The sequence below is a fragment of the Microcaecilia unicolor genome, chromosome 11 (genome assembly GCF_901765095.1).
Source record: "Microcaecilia unicolor chromosome 11, aMicUni1.1, whole genome shotgun sequence".
NCBI lineage: Eukaryota > Metazoa > Chordata > Amphibia > Gymnophiona > Siphonopidae > Microcaecilia > Microcaecilia unicolor.
Genome location: NC_044041.1, coordinates 58,473,892 through 58,492,652, shown reverse-complemented (window position 1 = coordinate 58,492,652; position 18,761 = coordinate 58,473,892). Strand labels below are relative to the sequence as shown.

The 18,761-nt window shown below is 42.9% G+C and overlaps 1 protein-coding gene across 1 annotated transcript in view; it reads left to right on the top strand.

The window, feature by feature from the left end:
- The first annotated feature begins 14,655 nt into the window (after positions 1-14,655).
- LOC115480159 (thyroid adenoma-associated protein homolog) overlaps positions 14,656-18,761 on the top strand; it is a 63,629-nt gene continuing 59,523 nt past the window's right edge. The window contains exon 1 of the mRNA XM_030218643.1: positions 14,656-14,809. Within this exon, the coding sequence (XP_030074503.1) occupies positions 14,694-14,809 (116 nt within the window). The 5' untranslated portion in view covers positions 14,656-14,693. The remainder of the gene's footprint in view (positions 14,810-18,761) is intronic.

Sequence of the window (18,761 nt, the reverse complement as noted above, 5' to 3'; positions counted from 1 at the left end):
TAAGGAAGTCCTACAGCCATATTTCCCTTGGTCTTTTATTCAGTGACAACTTAAAAAGATTTGTTTGACCCCTGATGTAGGCTTTGATATCAAAACACGGCCGTGTTGGGTCGTCATTTTATCATTAATAAAGCTTTTTTGGATTTCCTCTTCAATTCGTCCTCACTTTTTGTATCCATATGTGTGCTAATGGCAACATTAGTACATGACCATTCATTTGGAAAATCGACCATTATCCAGATGCAGTAGGAATGGCCTTAGCATATGGGAAAGACCCACAAAAAGGCATGCTAGGGCCACTTCCTACTGCGGCTTTGTAAAAGGACCCCTATATGTTGGACGCATAGAAAGATCCTTGGGATTCCAGAGTGAGGGACACAGCCATTACCATGTTCCAATCTCTGGGGTCTAGAAGCTGTGATGTGCCTCATATCCCTACAGCATGTCTGAATAACGGATCCTCTTAAAGTCAGATGAGAATCAGAAACACCAAAGTAAAAGTTAGAAGTTGATGAAGAAAGCAGAGCCTAAGCAAAGACCTCAAATCTGTAGCAAGTGTGAGGCTGATGGGAGCAAGGCTGGCCCATTTAGAAGGATGTCCACCCATTTTGGCCCTCTGGCATTCCCTGCTAGCTCTGCTGCTATGGTCTAAACCTGGTGTCAGCTACACACACACATACACACACACACACACACACACACACACACACACACACACACACACACATTGATGTTATTAGCATGCGTTGATTGCTTTTATTCATCCAACCCTAGTTCTTTCACTGCAGAAAATGGGACTAGTAATACTCCTTTTATCAAAAGAATTAGGGGATTTAGAACGGAGGACTTTAGAAAGAGTCTTCTGATAGCTGTCCAAAATAAAATACCAATCGAGAATAAGATCTCTCTGCCTTGCTGCAGAGGGCTAATAAAGAGAGATGGATTACTGCCCTGACTGAGATAGCATCATGCAGCTATTTCCTATAAAAAGACTTAAAGGTGATATATATATATATAGAGAGAGAGAGAGAGAGAGAAAGAGAGAGAGAGAGAGAAAATATGTACTGTTTCCTCATTGCTTAAAGAGACTGACTAAACCCATTATGGAAGATTAGGATAATCTGTATTAGCTGATGACTTTGCTCCAAGAGAAATTCCTTGATGTAAAAATCTTTGCTTTTGGTAGAGAGATTACCAGTAAACCCTTTGCCCTGTTCCCTGCCTCGTTTTCTAATGTTTTTTCCCCCTTCACCCCCTTTTTGCTTGGGGTGAGACTTTCTCACTTTTTTAACCCCTCTTCTAATTAAACAAATTTATTTATTTATTTGAGCTTACTTTTATGTATTTATTTACTGCATAGCAGTACATGCTTCATGCAGGTAAAACATCACAGCAAATACAGTAAGTACAATAATTAAATTACCAATTTAAACTTAATCAGCAACCAATGTTTCAAACCTTTTAAAATTCACCAGGATCCAGTTTCTTGTGCAGCTCTTGCCATGGTGCCTTGCCAGTCTCATTTTCTTTATCCCTGGTATCATTAAAATGTTGTTTCCTGAGACCTCAGTGTTCAACCAGAGAATAATCACAAATATTTTCCTGCAACCATAGGAGCCAGCTCTGTGGGTGCCAGTGGAGACTGGGCACCCCAATATTGAGTAGAGCAGAATGAGTAGAACTTAATTGATTTTTTTTTACTCTTTCAAACAGTACAAAGACTAAGGGACACTCAATCAAGTTACAAGGAAATACTTTTAAAACAAATAGGAGGAAATATTTTTCACTCAATGAATAGTTAAGCTCTGGAACTCGTTGCCAGAGGATGTGGTAACAGCAGTTAGCATATCTGGGTTTAAAAAAGGTTTGGATAAGTTCCTGGAGGAAAAGTCCATAGTCTGCTATTGAGGCAGATATGGGGAAACCACTGCTTGCCCCAGGATTAGTAGGATGGAATGATGCTACTATTTGGGTTTCTGCCAGGTACTTGTGATTTGGATTGGTCACTGTTGGAAATAGGATACAGGGCTACTGTCCCATCAGCCATCTCTTTTACAAGCCCTAACTTCTTTAGCCTTTCCTATATGAGAGGAGTTCCATCCTCTTTATCATTCTGGTCTCTCTTATTTGAATCTTTTCTAATTCCACTATATCTTTTTTGAGATAAGGCGACCAGAATTGAATGCAGTACTCAAGGTGAGATCTCACCATGGAGCGATACAGAGGCAGTATTCTATTTACCATCCCTCTCCTAATAATTCTTAGCATCCTGTTTGCTTTTTAGATTGCTTCTGCACACTGGGCAGAAGAGTTCAATGTATTGTCTACAACACCACCTAGATCTTTTTCTTGGATGCTGACCCCCAAGGTGAACCCTAGCATCACGTAACTATGATTTGGGTTATTATTCCCAATGTGCATCACTTTGCAGTTGTCCACGTTGTTTCATTGTACTACAGACAATTTTAATGACAGGTTACAGATTACTAACAGCAGATCAGCAATTTAATGTTTGAGTTCTTTCAGTACCCTTAGATGCACGTCATCTGGTCCAGGTGATTTACTACTGTTTGTTGATTTGGCTCAGCGCATTTTCCAGGTTCACCCAGTGGAGGGAGAGAAGGAGAGAAATGTTGAAGAGCAGGAGGGGAAGGGAAGGAGAAAAATATTGGAGACCATGGGGAGGAGGGAAGAAGAAAAATGCTGGAGACCCAGTGAAGGGGGTGAAGGAGAGAAATGTTGCAGATCACTAGGAGGGGTAAGGAAAGGAGAGAAATGCTGGAGACCACCCAGGGGGAAGGGAAGTGGAGAAATGTTGGAGACCCAGGGGAGAGAGGGAATGCTGCAGACTGAGGGGGGAGGAGGGAGTGAGATGCTACAGACCATGGGGGGAGGAGGAAGATAAATGTTGCAGACCACAGGAGGGAGGAGGGAGAGAGATGCTGCAGATCACGAGGAGGGGGAGGGAAGGAGAGAGATGTTGCAGATCATAGTGCAGGGGAAGGGAGAGAGATCAGTAGGGAAGGAGAGAAATTCTGGACACCTGGGTTGGGAGAGGGATCAAAGAGAGAAATGCTAGAGACTATGGAGGAGGGGAAGGGAGGTAAGGAAGCAGAAGGAGAGAAATGATGGACACCATGGGGGGGAGGTTGGGAAGGAGAGAAAAGATGGAAACCATGGTGGGGGAACTGTGGGATGGTAGAGAAGGGAAGGGGAGATACTGGATCCAGGGGCAAAGCCGGGATAGGGTTGGAGTGGAGTTAGTGGTGGAGCTTGGGTACCCCCAAACAAAATGTGTTCCACTGACCCTGCACTGGAGAAGAGGGGTGGAGAGACTGGGAGAGATGCCGGATCACTAGTAGGAAGGGGAACAATATATGCCAGACCTTTTCAGCTGGTGGTGCATGAGAATCCCTGCCAGCCACAGCAAGGGAATTCCTGTGATTCCTGTGATTCCTGTGATTTTAGGAGGAATTCATACTTCTTAAATGGGGGGGAAAGGGATTTGATATACTGCCTTTCTGTGGCACAATCAAAGTGGGTTATATATTATTTTCAAGTACTTGTTTATGTCCCTAGTGGGCTCTCAATCCAAGGTGTTCTGCTTTGGTTTTTTTTTGTTTTTTTTGTTTGGGGGGGGGGGGGGGTATTTTGAAGTCTGGTATAGTACCTGCCCACTTGTGTTAGGAACCTACAGAGTTTTGCTTGGGTTCAGTTGTTTTAATTTTATGCCCATTCATGAGTTGCTGTTACACAGGCAGTCAATTTACTCAAAGCTATGGGCATATCTGGTTCAGTAGGTATGAGTAGTTGTACATAATCGGTATAGATAAAGAATTTTGTGTCCATCGATGGAAGCATCTCAGCTAAAGACTTAGGGTAGAAATTAAATAAAATAGGTGACAGTGTGGATCCCTGCATTTCAGAGCCCAATGAGATGATGTGCTGTTGCTGAACAGAACTGATTGTTGTGTGTCTGAAAAGTAAATACTGTACCACTGATACCTATTTCTGCTGGCCTTGTAAGCATGCAGGTTGCTGAGAAATCCAGCTACACTAATATCAAGGCAGTTTCTATCACAGTTTCTATGGAGATTGTCAAAGGTCAAAATAACTGTCTCCCTACCATATCCAGGTCTGAGGCCAAATTGACATGGGTCTAGCCAGTTACTTTAATTTAGCCAGTCATTGAGTTGAATGCAGACTGTCTGTTTTATGTTTTGTTTTGTTTTTCCAGGAAAGGGATGTTGGAAACCGGTTGGTAGTTTTTGAACTTCTCCTGTTCTCCTTCTTGTGTTGTTGACAGTGGCCCTTCTGTAGCATGATATAAGTTTAATTGTCAGAGTTATTAATTGTGCTGAATCAGATAAAAATATATATAAATATAAAAAAATACAGTTTTTAAAAGACTAATTGAAACTGCAACAGGGAAACTGATCTGAACTTCAAGCCCCTCTTTCCCCTCCCTTTTCCTGAGAACTTCTGATAGCAGGGCTACTCAATTACAAACACTTAACAGAGACAAAAGGTACTGGCTTCACAGAGACATAGCTTCCTCTGCCTAAAAGACCTAACCAGGACTGGTAACAAAAGCTGACTGGGTGGATCACCAAGACACCTCTGAAGATCAAAGATACAAGGAGACCGAAAGTCTGGAGAAGCCATTGCAGATAAAAGCTTCAGAGGAAACCATAAACAAAACATTTGCCTGTCATCAGATGTATACCTGCCCCCTCCCATCAGCTATCAGACAAGAAGATGCCAGGACATCTGCAGAAAGGAAAGACGTATAATGTGATCATGTGAATAGACTATATTAACCATAATACCTTGCAAATTATCCAGTGCAAACCAGGAAGCAAGTGCTGAGGTTCATGTGATCATAGCCTCCTGCAACTTGCAATTTATAAAAGACAGAAGCTGTTCCACACACACAGAGCTCTTCTATCCTGCTGCCACTGCTACAGAGACTCTCCTTCCTCCTGCAATCACGTGCTTACCTCATGCCGCTCAGCTCCTATAACAAAGACTTTTCTGTAAGTTAAAAACCTTTGATTTAAACCTGCTACCTTACTTTAAGCACAGATTCTCTATAAGACTCTTACCTCTCGCTGCAATTGTATAAATAAACTCCTTTTGAAGCTAAATATATGGTCTGTTCTTTACATATGTTCTTAAATGCAGGTTAATGTAATCCAATAAATATACTTAATTCCTTTTATTCATTGCAATCGTGAATCTTGTTGCCTTAAAGGGCAACTGGTGGAGAAGTATTCCAATATATATCTTAAAACTTATAAATATTAGCTAGTGCTGTGGAGCAATATCCCCAAGTGTAAATTACTTCTTGTTACACTTCCACAAGAGAATAGTTAACAATTTTAGTGGCCCCTTCAATGATGCCTTTGCTTGCTAGCTGTACTAACTTTGCTGGGCAGGGGTTAAGAGGGCAGATGTCGAGGTCTTTCAAGATTTTTTCAAGGGCATGAAAGAGGAGCAGGACTTGGGTGTGATCGAATATGATGATCTTAAGCTGGCTAAACAAGTAGAAAAGGCAACAGCGAAAGCTAGAAGGATGTTTGGGTACATAGGGAATGGCCAGTAGGAAAAAGGAGATGATGATATCTCATTTAGAATATTGTGTACAATTCTGGAGCAATACTGGTGCCTAAAGTCGGTTGCAGGTTTCCTCTCTAAGCGCTATCTATAAAGGGCACTCTGTGCAGAGTGCCCTTTATAGAATGCTAGTTTAATGTGTATCTTTCTGGCGCTGATTTTTGAGCGCCATTTATAGAATCCTCCCGCATCCCCCCCCCCCTCAAATGTTTCCTGATGTTTCCAAATGGACGCAAATAGGAGGAAGAAGTTTCTTTAGAATGCATCAGACAGTAATTTTATTGAGTGCAAACTTTCAGTTTGAAATTTCCTTGGAAATGTATTTCTTTTCAGAATAAGCTTTATGGGGGGAAATTAACAGGACTGATTTTGTATGGGAAACAGCTTATATAGACTGTTTCCAAGTCAGTTATTGAGAAATCTAAAGTTAGAAGGGATTAGATATATGTTGCCCAGCTTTGGTAGGGTTACCATATGTCTGGTTTTACCCAGGCATGTCCTCTTTTTGAGGACATGGCTGGGCAACCAGGTGGGTTTTGCCAGCCTGCCCGTTTGTCCAAATTTGCAGACAAACGGGCAGGCCAGCCACAGGGTGTCCTATCTTCCCCTCCCCTCCTTTACCTTACTGTAGTGCCTTGATGGTCTAGTGACCTCTTCAGGGCAGGAAAGAGCCCCCTCTTTCCTGCCCGGCATGGCTACAGACTAGAGAGCTGCACGGGAACGGGGTTCGCGGGAATCCCGCGGAACCCGCGGGATTCCCGCGGGGACGGAGGCAGTTCCTGCAGGGTTCCCGTGGGGATGGAAGCAGCTCTACGGGGGTCCCGTGGGGACGGAGGCAGTTCCTGCGGGGTTCCCGCGGGGATGGAAACAGTTCTGCGGTCTTCTCGTAGAAGTGTAAGCTGCACCTGCACCAGCCTCTCATCTACCGAATATCAATTTCTTTGAGTGCTGTCTTCTCCTCCTCTTCTTCTTCTTGCTTTAACAGCACAAATGTGGAAAGTCTTCCATTAAGGAGGTGGTAGAGTCACAAATGATGACGGAATTCAAAAAGGTGTGGGGTGAACACAGAGGATCTCTAATTAGAAAATGGAAGTTATATAAAACCTAACCTTAAATGGCAGCATGTGTGTGGATGTGTCAAGTGACGCTTAGATGGCGACTCTGGCTGCGATGAACTAGGGCTGATACCTGGCAGACTTGTATGGTCTGTGGCTCATACATGGCAATCTGGTTTAGGATGGGCTGGAAAGGGCTTAGACAGCAACTTCAGTGGCTGGAACATGAGGACAGTGCTGGACAGACTTTTACGGTCTGTGTCCCACAAATGAGAAGATGAATAGACTGGAGTGGGCTTCAACGGCAACTCCAGTAGTTGGAACATAAGGATAGGGCCAGATAGACTTCTGTGGTCTTTGTTCCAGAAACATGAAAGAAAGACCATAATCAAGTATATAATATCACACTCGTTGATTTAATGATGAATTGATCATGAGTGTGACTATTGGCAGAGTGGATGGACCGTTCAGGTCTATTTGCTGTCACTCACTATGTTACTATTAATCCTCTTTGCTACCAGGCTGGTGCACAGACCTCAGCTCTGACACAGGCACGAGAATCAGATGTCACCTGACCTACTGGCACATGCATGTGGTGACCTCTCAGCACACAGTGCAAGTGAATCGGAGACAAGTCTTACATGTGCGCACCAGTGTTCCAACTTCCGTTCCTTCCTTGCCTACAGTGCTGTGGCTCAAATCCAGAGAGAGACTGAGGAAGCTGACTGGAATTTTCTTTTATGTACCATTAAATTCTTACAGGGATGGGTGGGGATGGGTTAAATTCTTGCGGGGACGGGTGGGGACGGGTTGGGATGGGTTAAATTTTTGCGGGGATGGGTGGGGATGGGTAAGATTCCAGCGGGGACAGATGGGGACGGGTAAGATTCTAGCGGGGACGGGCGGGGATGGGTAAGATTTCTGTCCCCGTGCAACTCTCTACTACAGACTATCTTGCTGCCTCCTGTCCCAGTGCTGATTCAAAATGGCTGCTGAGAGTTAGGATAAAAATGGAGAAAATGCTATTAAAAATTATATTACAAAGCATGAAGTTGACTTGGTTAACTTCTGTTGTATATCAATCAGCAGTAAATAATAGTAATAAACAATATTAAGTGCATTTTTATAATATACCACTCATAGGTGGCCGGTGGCCCAACTGTTTGGGGAGGCTAAAGGGGGTGGGGTTAGGGGTTGGACCCGGGGTGGAGCTTACATCCATGATTGTCTGACAACACACAGAAAAAAAAAGTGTAAAAATAAAATAGTCACAATACCTTTTATGTATCATATGTCAAAGAATAAAGTGGTTGCTCAAAGCATATACTAACCACAATCGCTCAACTGCAAAACACTATGCACAACTTTGTGCAAAAACACTCAGAACCTTACTGTACCATAAATATTACACTGGGCAGACCCTAATACACCAATATACCACCCATACGGAAAATGCAGACCGTCAACAATATGGGGGATCATATCACAATTCTCATGTACAGCCACAAAACATTACTAAATTACTAAATAATAAGACTTTACACGACCTATGGCTTTTCCATAGTCGATGGACTAATGTATGTTACCCAGTACCCTCATGCAATACCATAATATATTATTCCTTACCATGTATATTTGCACATGTTATATATATATACCATGAATGTTATGTTCCATGTACGTTACCCGGAAATGGCAACCGCCATTACGGCAAATGTAAGCCACATTGAGCCTGCAAATTGGTGGAAAAATGTGGGATACAAATGCTACAAATAAATAAATAGAAATAAATCAATAAATAAACATCCTTTTAGGGTGGATAGTATTCACAATGAGCTCCTTTTATTAACGACCAGATAGAGATAAGAGTCTTAAAATTTCAATTTTGGCACAGTATAAGTCATCTTTATGACTACTGATGCACTCAAGCTTGCAAGTAATTAATTTGAAACTCCAAAGCCACAGTCTCACAGTACCTGTGTATAAAACAGGATACAGGAACAAATTATCATCATCACCCACAGTTAAATGTGAATCTCGGCATATAGAGTGGAGAAAAAAGCGGAGTTCAGTAACGCCACCCAGCCAGCCCAAGATGATCAGACTATATAAGGCGTAGTAGGCCTGGCGCAACATCATCTAGCCCCTCCCCCCCCCAAAAAAAACTCCACACTATTAAATGGCCAAAATTAATATAAAAAATGGACTTGAAATGTCCTGAGGGTTAATAATGGACAACAGTGGCGTAGGAAGGGGGGCAGATCGGCCCGCCCCTCGCCGCTCCCCTATGTAAGTAAGTGCTCCGGAGGGGAGAGGGTGCTCGCCGAGGGGGGGGTGCACCGTGCTGCACCTGGGGGGGGGGGTGCGCAGCACCAAACCGCCCCGGGTGTCAGCCGCCTTCGCTACGGCACTGATGGCCAAATTCCTGTATCCAAAAAGTTGAGATCACAGTCTAAGTCATTACAAACAATATAGGAAAAAACCCAAAAGCATTAGGGGCTTATAGCCCATTTAGTTATGTTTAAACAAAAGAGATATGCATGAAACAAAATATTTATTTTTTTATTTTAACTTGTTTAACACCTTCAGAGTCAGTCAGCACCTTTCTGCCTAATAGTTGAGATCACAGTCTATGAGTCTAAGTCATCACAATAGGAAAAACCAAAAGCATTTGGGGCTTATATTATATAGCCCATTTAGTTATGTTTAAACAAAAGAGATGTGCATGAAACAAAATATATATATTTTTTTACTTGTTTTAAACCTTCAGTGAACTCAGCACCTACCTCTCTGTCTCCTGAGCTGAAATCCAACGTACTACTTGCGCTGCGCCTACTGGAAGGAAGTGGGGGGAGGGAACATCTCTCAGTCTCAGAAACTCTGACGACTGACTCTCTTCTTCTTAACCAGCCTGAGCCTTCCCTACGTGAGGCCCCTCCCGCGCGTTCCTGCCTATGCGGAACAGGAAGTACATGACAGGACGCTGGGAGCAAGCGCTCGTAGGGAAGGCTGACTGGCTCTGGCTGCCTTAGGCCGGCGAGGCGAAAAAGAAGAAGCACTGGCTACAGAGGCACAGGACCGCGGAACTCAACTGGGCGGCTGATGATGGGGTTGGCGTCGCATCGTTCCGAAAAAGCTGATCCTGTGGCTGGGCCGAGTGACGAGCCCTGGGCGGGCAGAACTGTGTCATGTTGGCGGCGGCGCGTCGTGGTCGGGTCTGACCGAAACTACAGCTGATCAGCTGATGACGTCATCAGGATCCGATCCTGCGGCTGGGGAGGCTTAGCCTCCCCAAGCCTCTTATACCGGGCGCCTATGATACGACTGCTTTCCACAAAACAAAAGAAGCAAGTTCCCACAAGCTATCTTTCTCTTTTGATTTAGGCACAGGAAAAAAAAAAGATGTTACATGCTCCCAGGTTTCAACTTAATTCATGTTTAATGTGGGATATAAGTAAATGAATAAATAGATAGATAGAAACTCTGAATGTTGAGCACCTGATTCTCATAACACGATTTATTTTTTAGTGGCCCTTTACCAGGAGAAAAAAAATCTCTGCACAAATATAACACATGCTAGGGTATCCCTATAAGCAGCCCCACACTGATTACAATTTATGGGAGACGGGGACAGTGCCAGGCAGACTTATACGGTCTGTGCCAGAGCCGGTGGTGGGAGGCAGGGATAGTGCTGGGCAGACTTATATGGTCTGTGCCAGAGCCGGTGGTGGGAGGCGGGGATAGTGCTGGGCAGACTTACTACTACTACTACTTAACATTTCTAAAGCGCTACTGGGGTTACGCAGCGCTGTACAATTTACATAGAAGGACAGTCCCTGCTCAAAAGAGCTTACAATCTAGTAGACAAGTGAACGGTCAAAAGACAAGTGAACGGTCAAAAGACAAGACTTATACGGTCTGTGCCAGAGCCGGTGGTTGGGAGGCGGGGCTGGTGGTTGGGAGGCGGGGATAGTGCTGGGCAGACTTATACGGTCTGTGCCCTGAAGAGCACAGGCACAAATCAAGCAGGGTATACACAAAAAGTAGCACATATGAGTTGTCTTGTTGGGCAGACTGGATGGACCGTACAGGTCTTTTTCTGCTGTCATTTACTATGTTATGCTACTATATTTACCACCTTTTTGAAGAAATTCACTCAAGGCGGTGTACAGTAAGAACAGATCAAACATGAGTTATAAGCAATTACAGCAGTAAAAATATTAAAATAACAATACAAAGTATGGCATAGTATACTACTTGCAATGTCAACACAATAAGTAGTAGAGCATTTTTTTAAATCATTTATTTATAAATGTTCATTTTATAAGGATCACTTGCAAACAGTAATACAGAGATGACTGCACATTAATACAATATAAGAAGAAAACAATCCCAACTAGATATATTTTATTTATTATTTTATTGCATTTGTATCCCACATTTTCCCACCTTTTTGCGGGCTCAATGTGGCTTACAATACATTATGAATGATGGAAATACATTTTGTTACAATTCGGTTATGGATTACATTGTGAAGAGTTATACGAGACAAAATCAAAGTATCGTTAAGGAATATATCAATAGAAAAGAACGTTGAAACATTGGAAGGAAACAACAAGGAACTAAGGGGCAATATATCATAACAGAAAACATATGATATACATTTTTTTTTTTTTTTTGTGAGTAGAGGTATGAGTGTGGTGAGGTTTCAGGATAGAGAATTCATAAGTGAATGTGTTGATGTATTACTGAACAGTGAGTGTGGATTTTATGTGTTTTGGTTCTTTCCGTAGATTTTCTCAAAGAGATGTGTTTTCAATAATTTGCGGAAGTTGGTTTGTTCGCAGATCGTTTTCAGGCCACGCGGCAGCGCGTTCCAGAACTGCGTGCTCATGTAAGAAAAGGTTGATGCTTGCAGCGCCTTGTATTTCAGGCCCTTGCAGCTATGGAAGTGGAGGTTGAGGAAAGTTCTGGATGATTTTTTAGCGTTTCTGGGTGGTAAGTCGATTAACTCAGACATGTAGGCTGGGGCTTCTCCGTGAATAATTTTGTGTACTAGTGTGCATACTTTAAAAGTAATGCGTTCCTTGAGTGGGAGCCAGTGTAGCTTCTCTCGTAATGGTTTTGCACTTTCATATTTTGATTTTCCGAATATGAGTCTGGCTGCTGTATTCTGGGCTGTTTGAAGTTTCCTCAGTATTTGTTCTTTGCAGCCTGCGTACAGTGAGTTGCAGTAGTCCAGATGGCTGAGTACGAGGGATTGCACTAGGCTGCGGAAGACGGATCTTGGGAAGAATGGTCTTATTCTTTTCAGTTTCCACATGCAGTAGAACATTTTGTTTGGTTGTGTTGTTTGCATGGGTTTCGAGTGTTAGGTGGCGGTCGATAATAACTCCAAGGATTTTTAGTGTTTCTGAGATTGGAAGGTTTAGTTTTGGTGTATTTATAGCGGTAAATTCCTTCGTGTTGTATTGGGAAGTAAGTATCAGGCACTGAGTTTTTTCTGCATTTAGTTTCAGACGAAATGCATCTGCCCAGGTGTTCATGATGTGTAGACTTTGGTTGACTTCATTGGAGATTTCTTTGATGTCTTGTTTGAAAGGGATGTATATTGTTACATCATCGGCGTATATATATGGGTTGAGGTTATGGTTTGATAGGAGTTTTGCCAAGGGGATCATCATTAGGTTGAAGATGGTTGGTGAGAGAGGTGATCCTTGTGGTACTCCACATTCAGGTGTCCATGCAGCAGACATGGCTAACTTTGATGTGACTTGGTATGAACGCTTGGTTAGGAACCCCTTGAACCAGTTTAGGACATTTCCTCCAATGCCAAAATATTCGAGTATGTATAATAGGATTCCGTGGTCAACCATGTCGAAGGCACTTGACATGTCAAATTGTAGGAGGAGTATATTGTTGCCGGTTGCAATCATTTGTTTAAATTTAGTCATGAGGGTAATTAATACTGTTTCTGTACTATGATTCGATCGGAATCCTGATTGGGCATCATGCAGTATTGAGTATTTATTTAGATACAGTAGTTGATGAGTTGTTTAGTTACGATTCCTTCGGTTATTTTGGTTGTTAGTGGTATGGATGCTACTGGTCTGTAGTTGGTTATTTCTCTTGTGCTTTTCTTTGTGTCTTTGGGTATTGGGGTGAGTAAAATTTTTCCTTTTTCTTTTGGGAAAAGTCCATTTAGTAGCATGAAGTTTATGTGGTTCGTTAGGTCTGTTATGAATTGTTGAGGAGCTGATTTCATGAGGTTATTTGGGCATATGTCTAGTTTGCAGTAGGATTTGGCATATCTTTTAAGTGTATCAGAGATGAGGTCTTCTGATAGTAGTTCGAATTCGGTCCAGGTTCTGTCTGCTGGGTATATGTCGTCTTCTGGGTCTAGACAATCTAGGAGTGAGGTGTATTCGATTTGGCTGGAAGGTATTTTAAGTCGTAACTGTATAATTTTCTCCTTGAAGTATTTCGCAAGGCTGTCTACGTCTGGTATATCTTTGCTGTTGTTTGTAACTGGTGTGGTGTCTAACAGTTTGTTCACAAGGTAGAAGAGTTTATGTGTGTCTTTGTAGTTTGGTCCTATTATTGTCTTGTAGTGTAGTCTTGTATATGAATTATATACAATCTTTCTCTTTCTTAGACCACAAAGTGAAGAAAAATAAGGACAGTGAAATAAGACAAGGAGATCAATTAAACAGTAAACATGGTATTAACTTGATTATCCCCAGATATTACTCATCTAATTCATTATTCCACATTGATCATCTGGTTGGCTTCTTTTTTTTTTTTGTACCCCACGCTTTCCCACTCATGGCAGGCTCAATGCGGCTTACATGGGGCAATGGAGGGTTAAGTGACTTGCCCAGAGTCACAAGGAGCTGCCTGTGCCGGGAATCAAACTCAATTCCCCAGGACCAAAGTCCACCACCCTAACCACTAGGCCACTCCATTCCACTCTTCAAGTCCAAATACGGGGTATAGTCAATTAATTTCATTAAGAACATACTTATTGTCCAAATTTTAGTTAGAGATAATACATCTGATTACATTCTCTCTTTTAAAAACCAGGAGTAATCAAATCCCACTGATTAAAGCAATCCCAGTTTTCACAGGCTTCACTCCTTTCGAAGTAATAATGTAATAGAGCATTTTAATTGATAGTGAAGGGTAAAGAAAAGAAAAGAAAAGATGTAACATATAGATAGGTAAGAGACAGTACGAAGAGTTAGAAAGTAAGGTGACTATAATGGAAGTAAAACCCAGACCGGCTCAATCTGACCTCCTTTTACTGGAGCCATATGGTAACTCTAAGACTATACCTATGAAAAGTTATACTTCCTCTGTGTATATCCGTTTGCTGCATAAGCTGGCATGTTTGAAAATATAAGTGAGATTAAATAAAAATGCTACCAACAATAAAGAACGACAACGATGATGCAGCAGCTCATAGGTTTGCTTGATTTATTTTGAGTGTACTAGATGACGACAGCTCGCGGGGAATGGGAAACAGCAATTAACCAAATTGGCTTCAACGTGTTGACATCATCCCGACTCCTGCTTTCTTCAACCTCCCCTTAGACAGGATGCTCCCTAGGACGGGATTAATAACACAGGGGGTTGGGGGAGTGTGGCTGGCAGCAAGAAGGTTTGGGCTGGTAACGTAGGGTATCCTCCAGAACGGGGCTAGCGGTGTGGGGCGGACCTGGGGGCGGGGCTGGGGAACAAGACAGAATCGGAAACAGGGTTAGAGGTGAGGGGCGGTGTCTACAAGTGGGACAACCTTGGGACAAGGCCTGGAGGCGCAGGGCGATGCCTGTGGGCGGGGCTGGATGCGCAGGGCGGTGCATGTGGGCGGGCTAGGATCCTGGAAGTCTCGGAAACAGGAAAGATGCTCTAGGAGGTAGTGCTATGGGCGGGGCTGGAAGCGCAAGGCGGATTTTTTTATTTTAGTTTTTGTGTCTGTAGGCTTGTGATGACTGATGAGTGTCTGTAGAAGTTTGGACTAGGATGAGTCGGGCGGAGATCGCGATCAGGCGCTGCCTGATCTTCTATGGGGCTCAGAGGTTCGGGGAGCTCGGAGTTTCGGTCCTCGCCTTCTTGGACAAGCTGGGGCAGTTTGCACGGTGAGTGGTCTCCGATGGGGGCGCTTTTGCTCTACTGCCGGCCCTTGAGCTGGATCATTTGCCTTCCGTCTCTTGTTTTGGTCCATATTCTGCTTATGCCACCGTTCAGGTGAGTGGATGAGGAATTATTTTGTATTTGAAAGGTGGCTGAATTCTGAAAGTTTATGTAAGTCGAAATGGATAGTAGCTGACTATTATCTGTCCTGAAGTCTCGGTGATTGCTGCTACTACTACGTGTAGCATTTTACGCGTGTGTTAGGAATACACTATTAGCTCTTGTTTTCTTTTTCTTTTTTTTTTTTTTCTAAAAGCCCTTTGCTTTTAAAAGTTATAAGTTTGTGTTTACTTTACGTATTTTCATAGTGGCTCAAGGTGGGCAACATTCTGGTAAGGTAGATATTTAGTTGAATTACTTCAGTAACTTCTCTGGAATGAAACGCCTTTCAGACTAATTTGGTGCTATCCTTATGCCTTGCTGCCTCCTGACATGTATTCAGAATATATGGTAGAGGTGAATGAGAACAGATAATGACTTGCATTACCCACCCATTTTGCCTGTTTGAGATATGGAATGACCCATTTCCGCACAGATCCATAGAATAAATCTGTCAGAGCCTTTCTGATTTCCTTGATGATGGGAAGGTTCCACAGGATTGGAGAAGCTGATATGGTCCCCCTTCACAAAAGTAATAATAGAGAAGAGGTTGGGAACTACAGATTGGTGATCCCTTTCCCTTGGTGATGAGAAAGGTAGGTAGTGGAAATGCTGCTAAAGGAAAGGATAGTCAACTTTCTACAGCCCAGAGGGTTGTAAGATATAAGACAACATGGTTTTACCAAAGGTAGACAATGCTAAAATAATCGGATTGATTTATTTAACTGAGTGACAGAAGAACTGTATCAAGGGCATGCACTGGATATGATCTACTTAAATTTCAGCAAAGCCTTTGATCCTGAAGCTCATAAATAAATTGAGCAACTTGAGGATGGGACCTAAGTTGTGAACTGAACTGGATCAGAAATTGGTTGTAGAGAATGACACGAGGACGGGGAACTGCAGTAACCGCAGGGGCGGGGACAGATCCCACAGGGACGGGGTCAGAGCCCAGTTTGTCCCCTTGTCATTTTCTAGTTGGAAGGAGGGTTATTATAGCTGCTCATTGTTATTATTGTTTTCTATTTGTAATTTATACACAACAGATTCACAACACATTGTTCCTTTTTATACTTTAATAAAAAGATTTAAATATAAAATCATAAGTGTTCAAGGCTTTTGTAGATGAGGACAGAGCCCATGGGGACAGAACCTGCGGGGACGGTGTGGGGATGGAGACAGAACCCGTAGGGACAGGGACAGACTTTGTCCCTGTGTCATTCTCTAATTGGTTGACAGGTGACAGAGGTGGGTGGTAAATGGAATTCACTTGGGAGAAACAAAGATAAGTGGTGGAGTGCCTCAGAAATTTGTCCCAGGGCCAATTCTATTCAATACATTTGTGACCAATATTTCATTTTCGTTTATTGACTCTTGTGTCCCACAATTATCCAAACAATGTTCGGTTCAATTTGGCTCACATTTGAAATAAAATACTATAAAAACTTTAAATTATATAGCAATAAAAACAATTTAAAAAGATTTTCAGAAACAATAAACGATAGGAAGGATGAATCGTATAAAAAATACATGTTACATTGATCCCATGTTAATTCCTAAGTAATTCTCTACAAATAGAAATATCTTTAAAAGATAGGACTTAAGTATTTTACGAAAAAAAAAGATAATTAGTTATTCAACTTATCTTGTTTATTTCTTCACGGAGAGAGTGGTGGATGCTTGGAATGCCCTCCCGCGGGAGGTTTTGGAGAGGAAAACGGTAACGGAATTCAAACATGCGTGGGATAAACAAAGGAATCCTGTTCAGAAGGAAAGGATCCTCAGGAGCTTAACCGAGATTGGATAGCAGAGCCGGTGGTGGGAGGCGGGGCTAGTGCAGGGCAGACTTATACGGTCTGTGCCAGAGCCGGAGGTGGGGATAGTGCTGGGCAGACTTATACGGTCTGTGCCAGAGCCGGTGGTTGGGAGGCGGGGCTAGTGCTGGGCAGACTTGTATGGTCTGTGCCCTGAAGAGCACAGGTACAAATCAAAGTAGGGTATACACAAAAGTAGCACACATGAGTTGTCTTGTTGGGCAGACTGGATGGACCGTGCAGGTCTTTTTCTGCCGTCATCTACTATGTTACTATGATGACAGTGAATTCCACAGTTATGTTGCAAGATAAGAAAACCTCACAACATAAACTGATTTATAAATTACCCCCTTACAACTGGGAAAATGAAGTTCTAAAGCACCCATCAGGTAATGGGAGATCCAGTAAAACACTCAAATAATTGGGCCAATCCATGCAATATTTGAAATACAAAAGCTAAGTGTCACAAAACGCCTAGCACCCAGCTGGGGTTAACCCTGCAGCTGCCTGGAGGGTCTGTCCGCAGCACTTCTCAGGCCCTCCTACACCTGTGCACGTGGGCTACACTGTACCCTCCTCCCACTTGCCTCTGGGTGAGTCTTTCACTCTCAAGTTATTCCCTGGTGATTTCTAGGACACTGGGGCCACACTCCCAGGAGTCTCACAGTTTGTAGAAAGCACTCACAAACCCAAAACACAAACCACAAGGATTCTTAGTCATTTCAAGACAACAGAGCTAATAATAAACTCATTATGGCCGATATAAAACAGGTGGAAAAACAACAAGCAATAACAGGTAACTGAATAAGGATCAATCTAAAAACTTTGTCACTACCTGGGTAGCACCTGGGGAGTTTCAGGAAAATAATTGCGCATAGTTCTTGAACAGGGCAGAGATGTTTACTCTCTGCACTCCCTATCTGAGACCGGGGAAAATTCAGTACCTCCTGGCTGGATTTTGAACTCCAGGGCCAATCGGAGCCCAGAGCACCAACTTTAAAAGTATCTGGCCAATGGCATTCAGTAGTGTATATTCACAGCATTAGCTGGAATGCAGGTACTTAGCATAAGCAGAGCAGTGATAAGACAGGGGATTGAGTTAATGATCCTGAGGAGTGCTACACAGGCAGAATTGGGGGAGAGGACTAATGATCTACTTGCAGTATGAGCCAGGCAGAATGTGGTGGCAGGGATCATTCTTTATCCTCTGCAGCAAATGAATCCAGGAACTGATGGGTTGTATCCGCCTACCAGCAGGTGGAGATAGGGAAACACTGACCTGAAGACAGTGACTCTGGACATCCAGGTCCTCAGTCCTTCAGTATATCTCTATCTCCAGCAGGATGAATTTATTTATTTATTGCATTTGTACCCCACATTATCCCACCTTTTTGCAGGCTCAATGTGGCTTACAGAGTGTTGTTATGATGCAGTCGTTACATGATCTTAAATACAAACGATAATAAGCTGAAGATAAGTGAATTAGATGCAAGGTGCTAGAAAGGTGTTGTGAGAGGTGTTTTTGATGCACCTGAGTGGTTTGAGGGATGATTTATTAAGGATGTCTTTAGTAGGCTTTGTTGAAGAGGTGTGTCTTCAAAGATTTGCGAAAGCTGATTAGATTATCCATATTTTTGAGGGCCATGGGTAATGCGTTCCAGATCTGTGTGCTTTTATACGCAAAAGTAGTAGCTTATGACTGTTTGTATTTAATTCCTTTGCAGCTGGGGAAGTTCAGATTGAGGAATTTGCGGGCCGATCTTTTGGCGTTTCTAGGTGGTAGGTCCAATAGGTTTAACATATAGAGTGGGGCGTCTGCATGGATGATTTTGTGGACGGTTGTGCTGCGGGAAGAGGCGTTCCACAGCAGGACTGTGTTTTGACAGTTGTTCGGATGGCCCAGGAGTGGAGCCGTTAGCAGCGACTTCAGATGTGGGTTTTTCCCGCGCGCATATCTTGGGTGCACGTGCCATTTCTTCAGCCG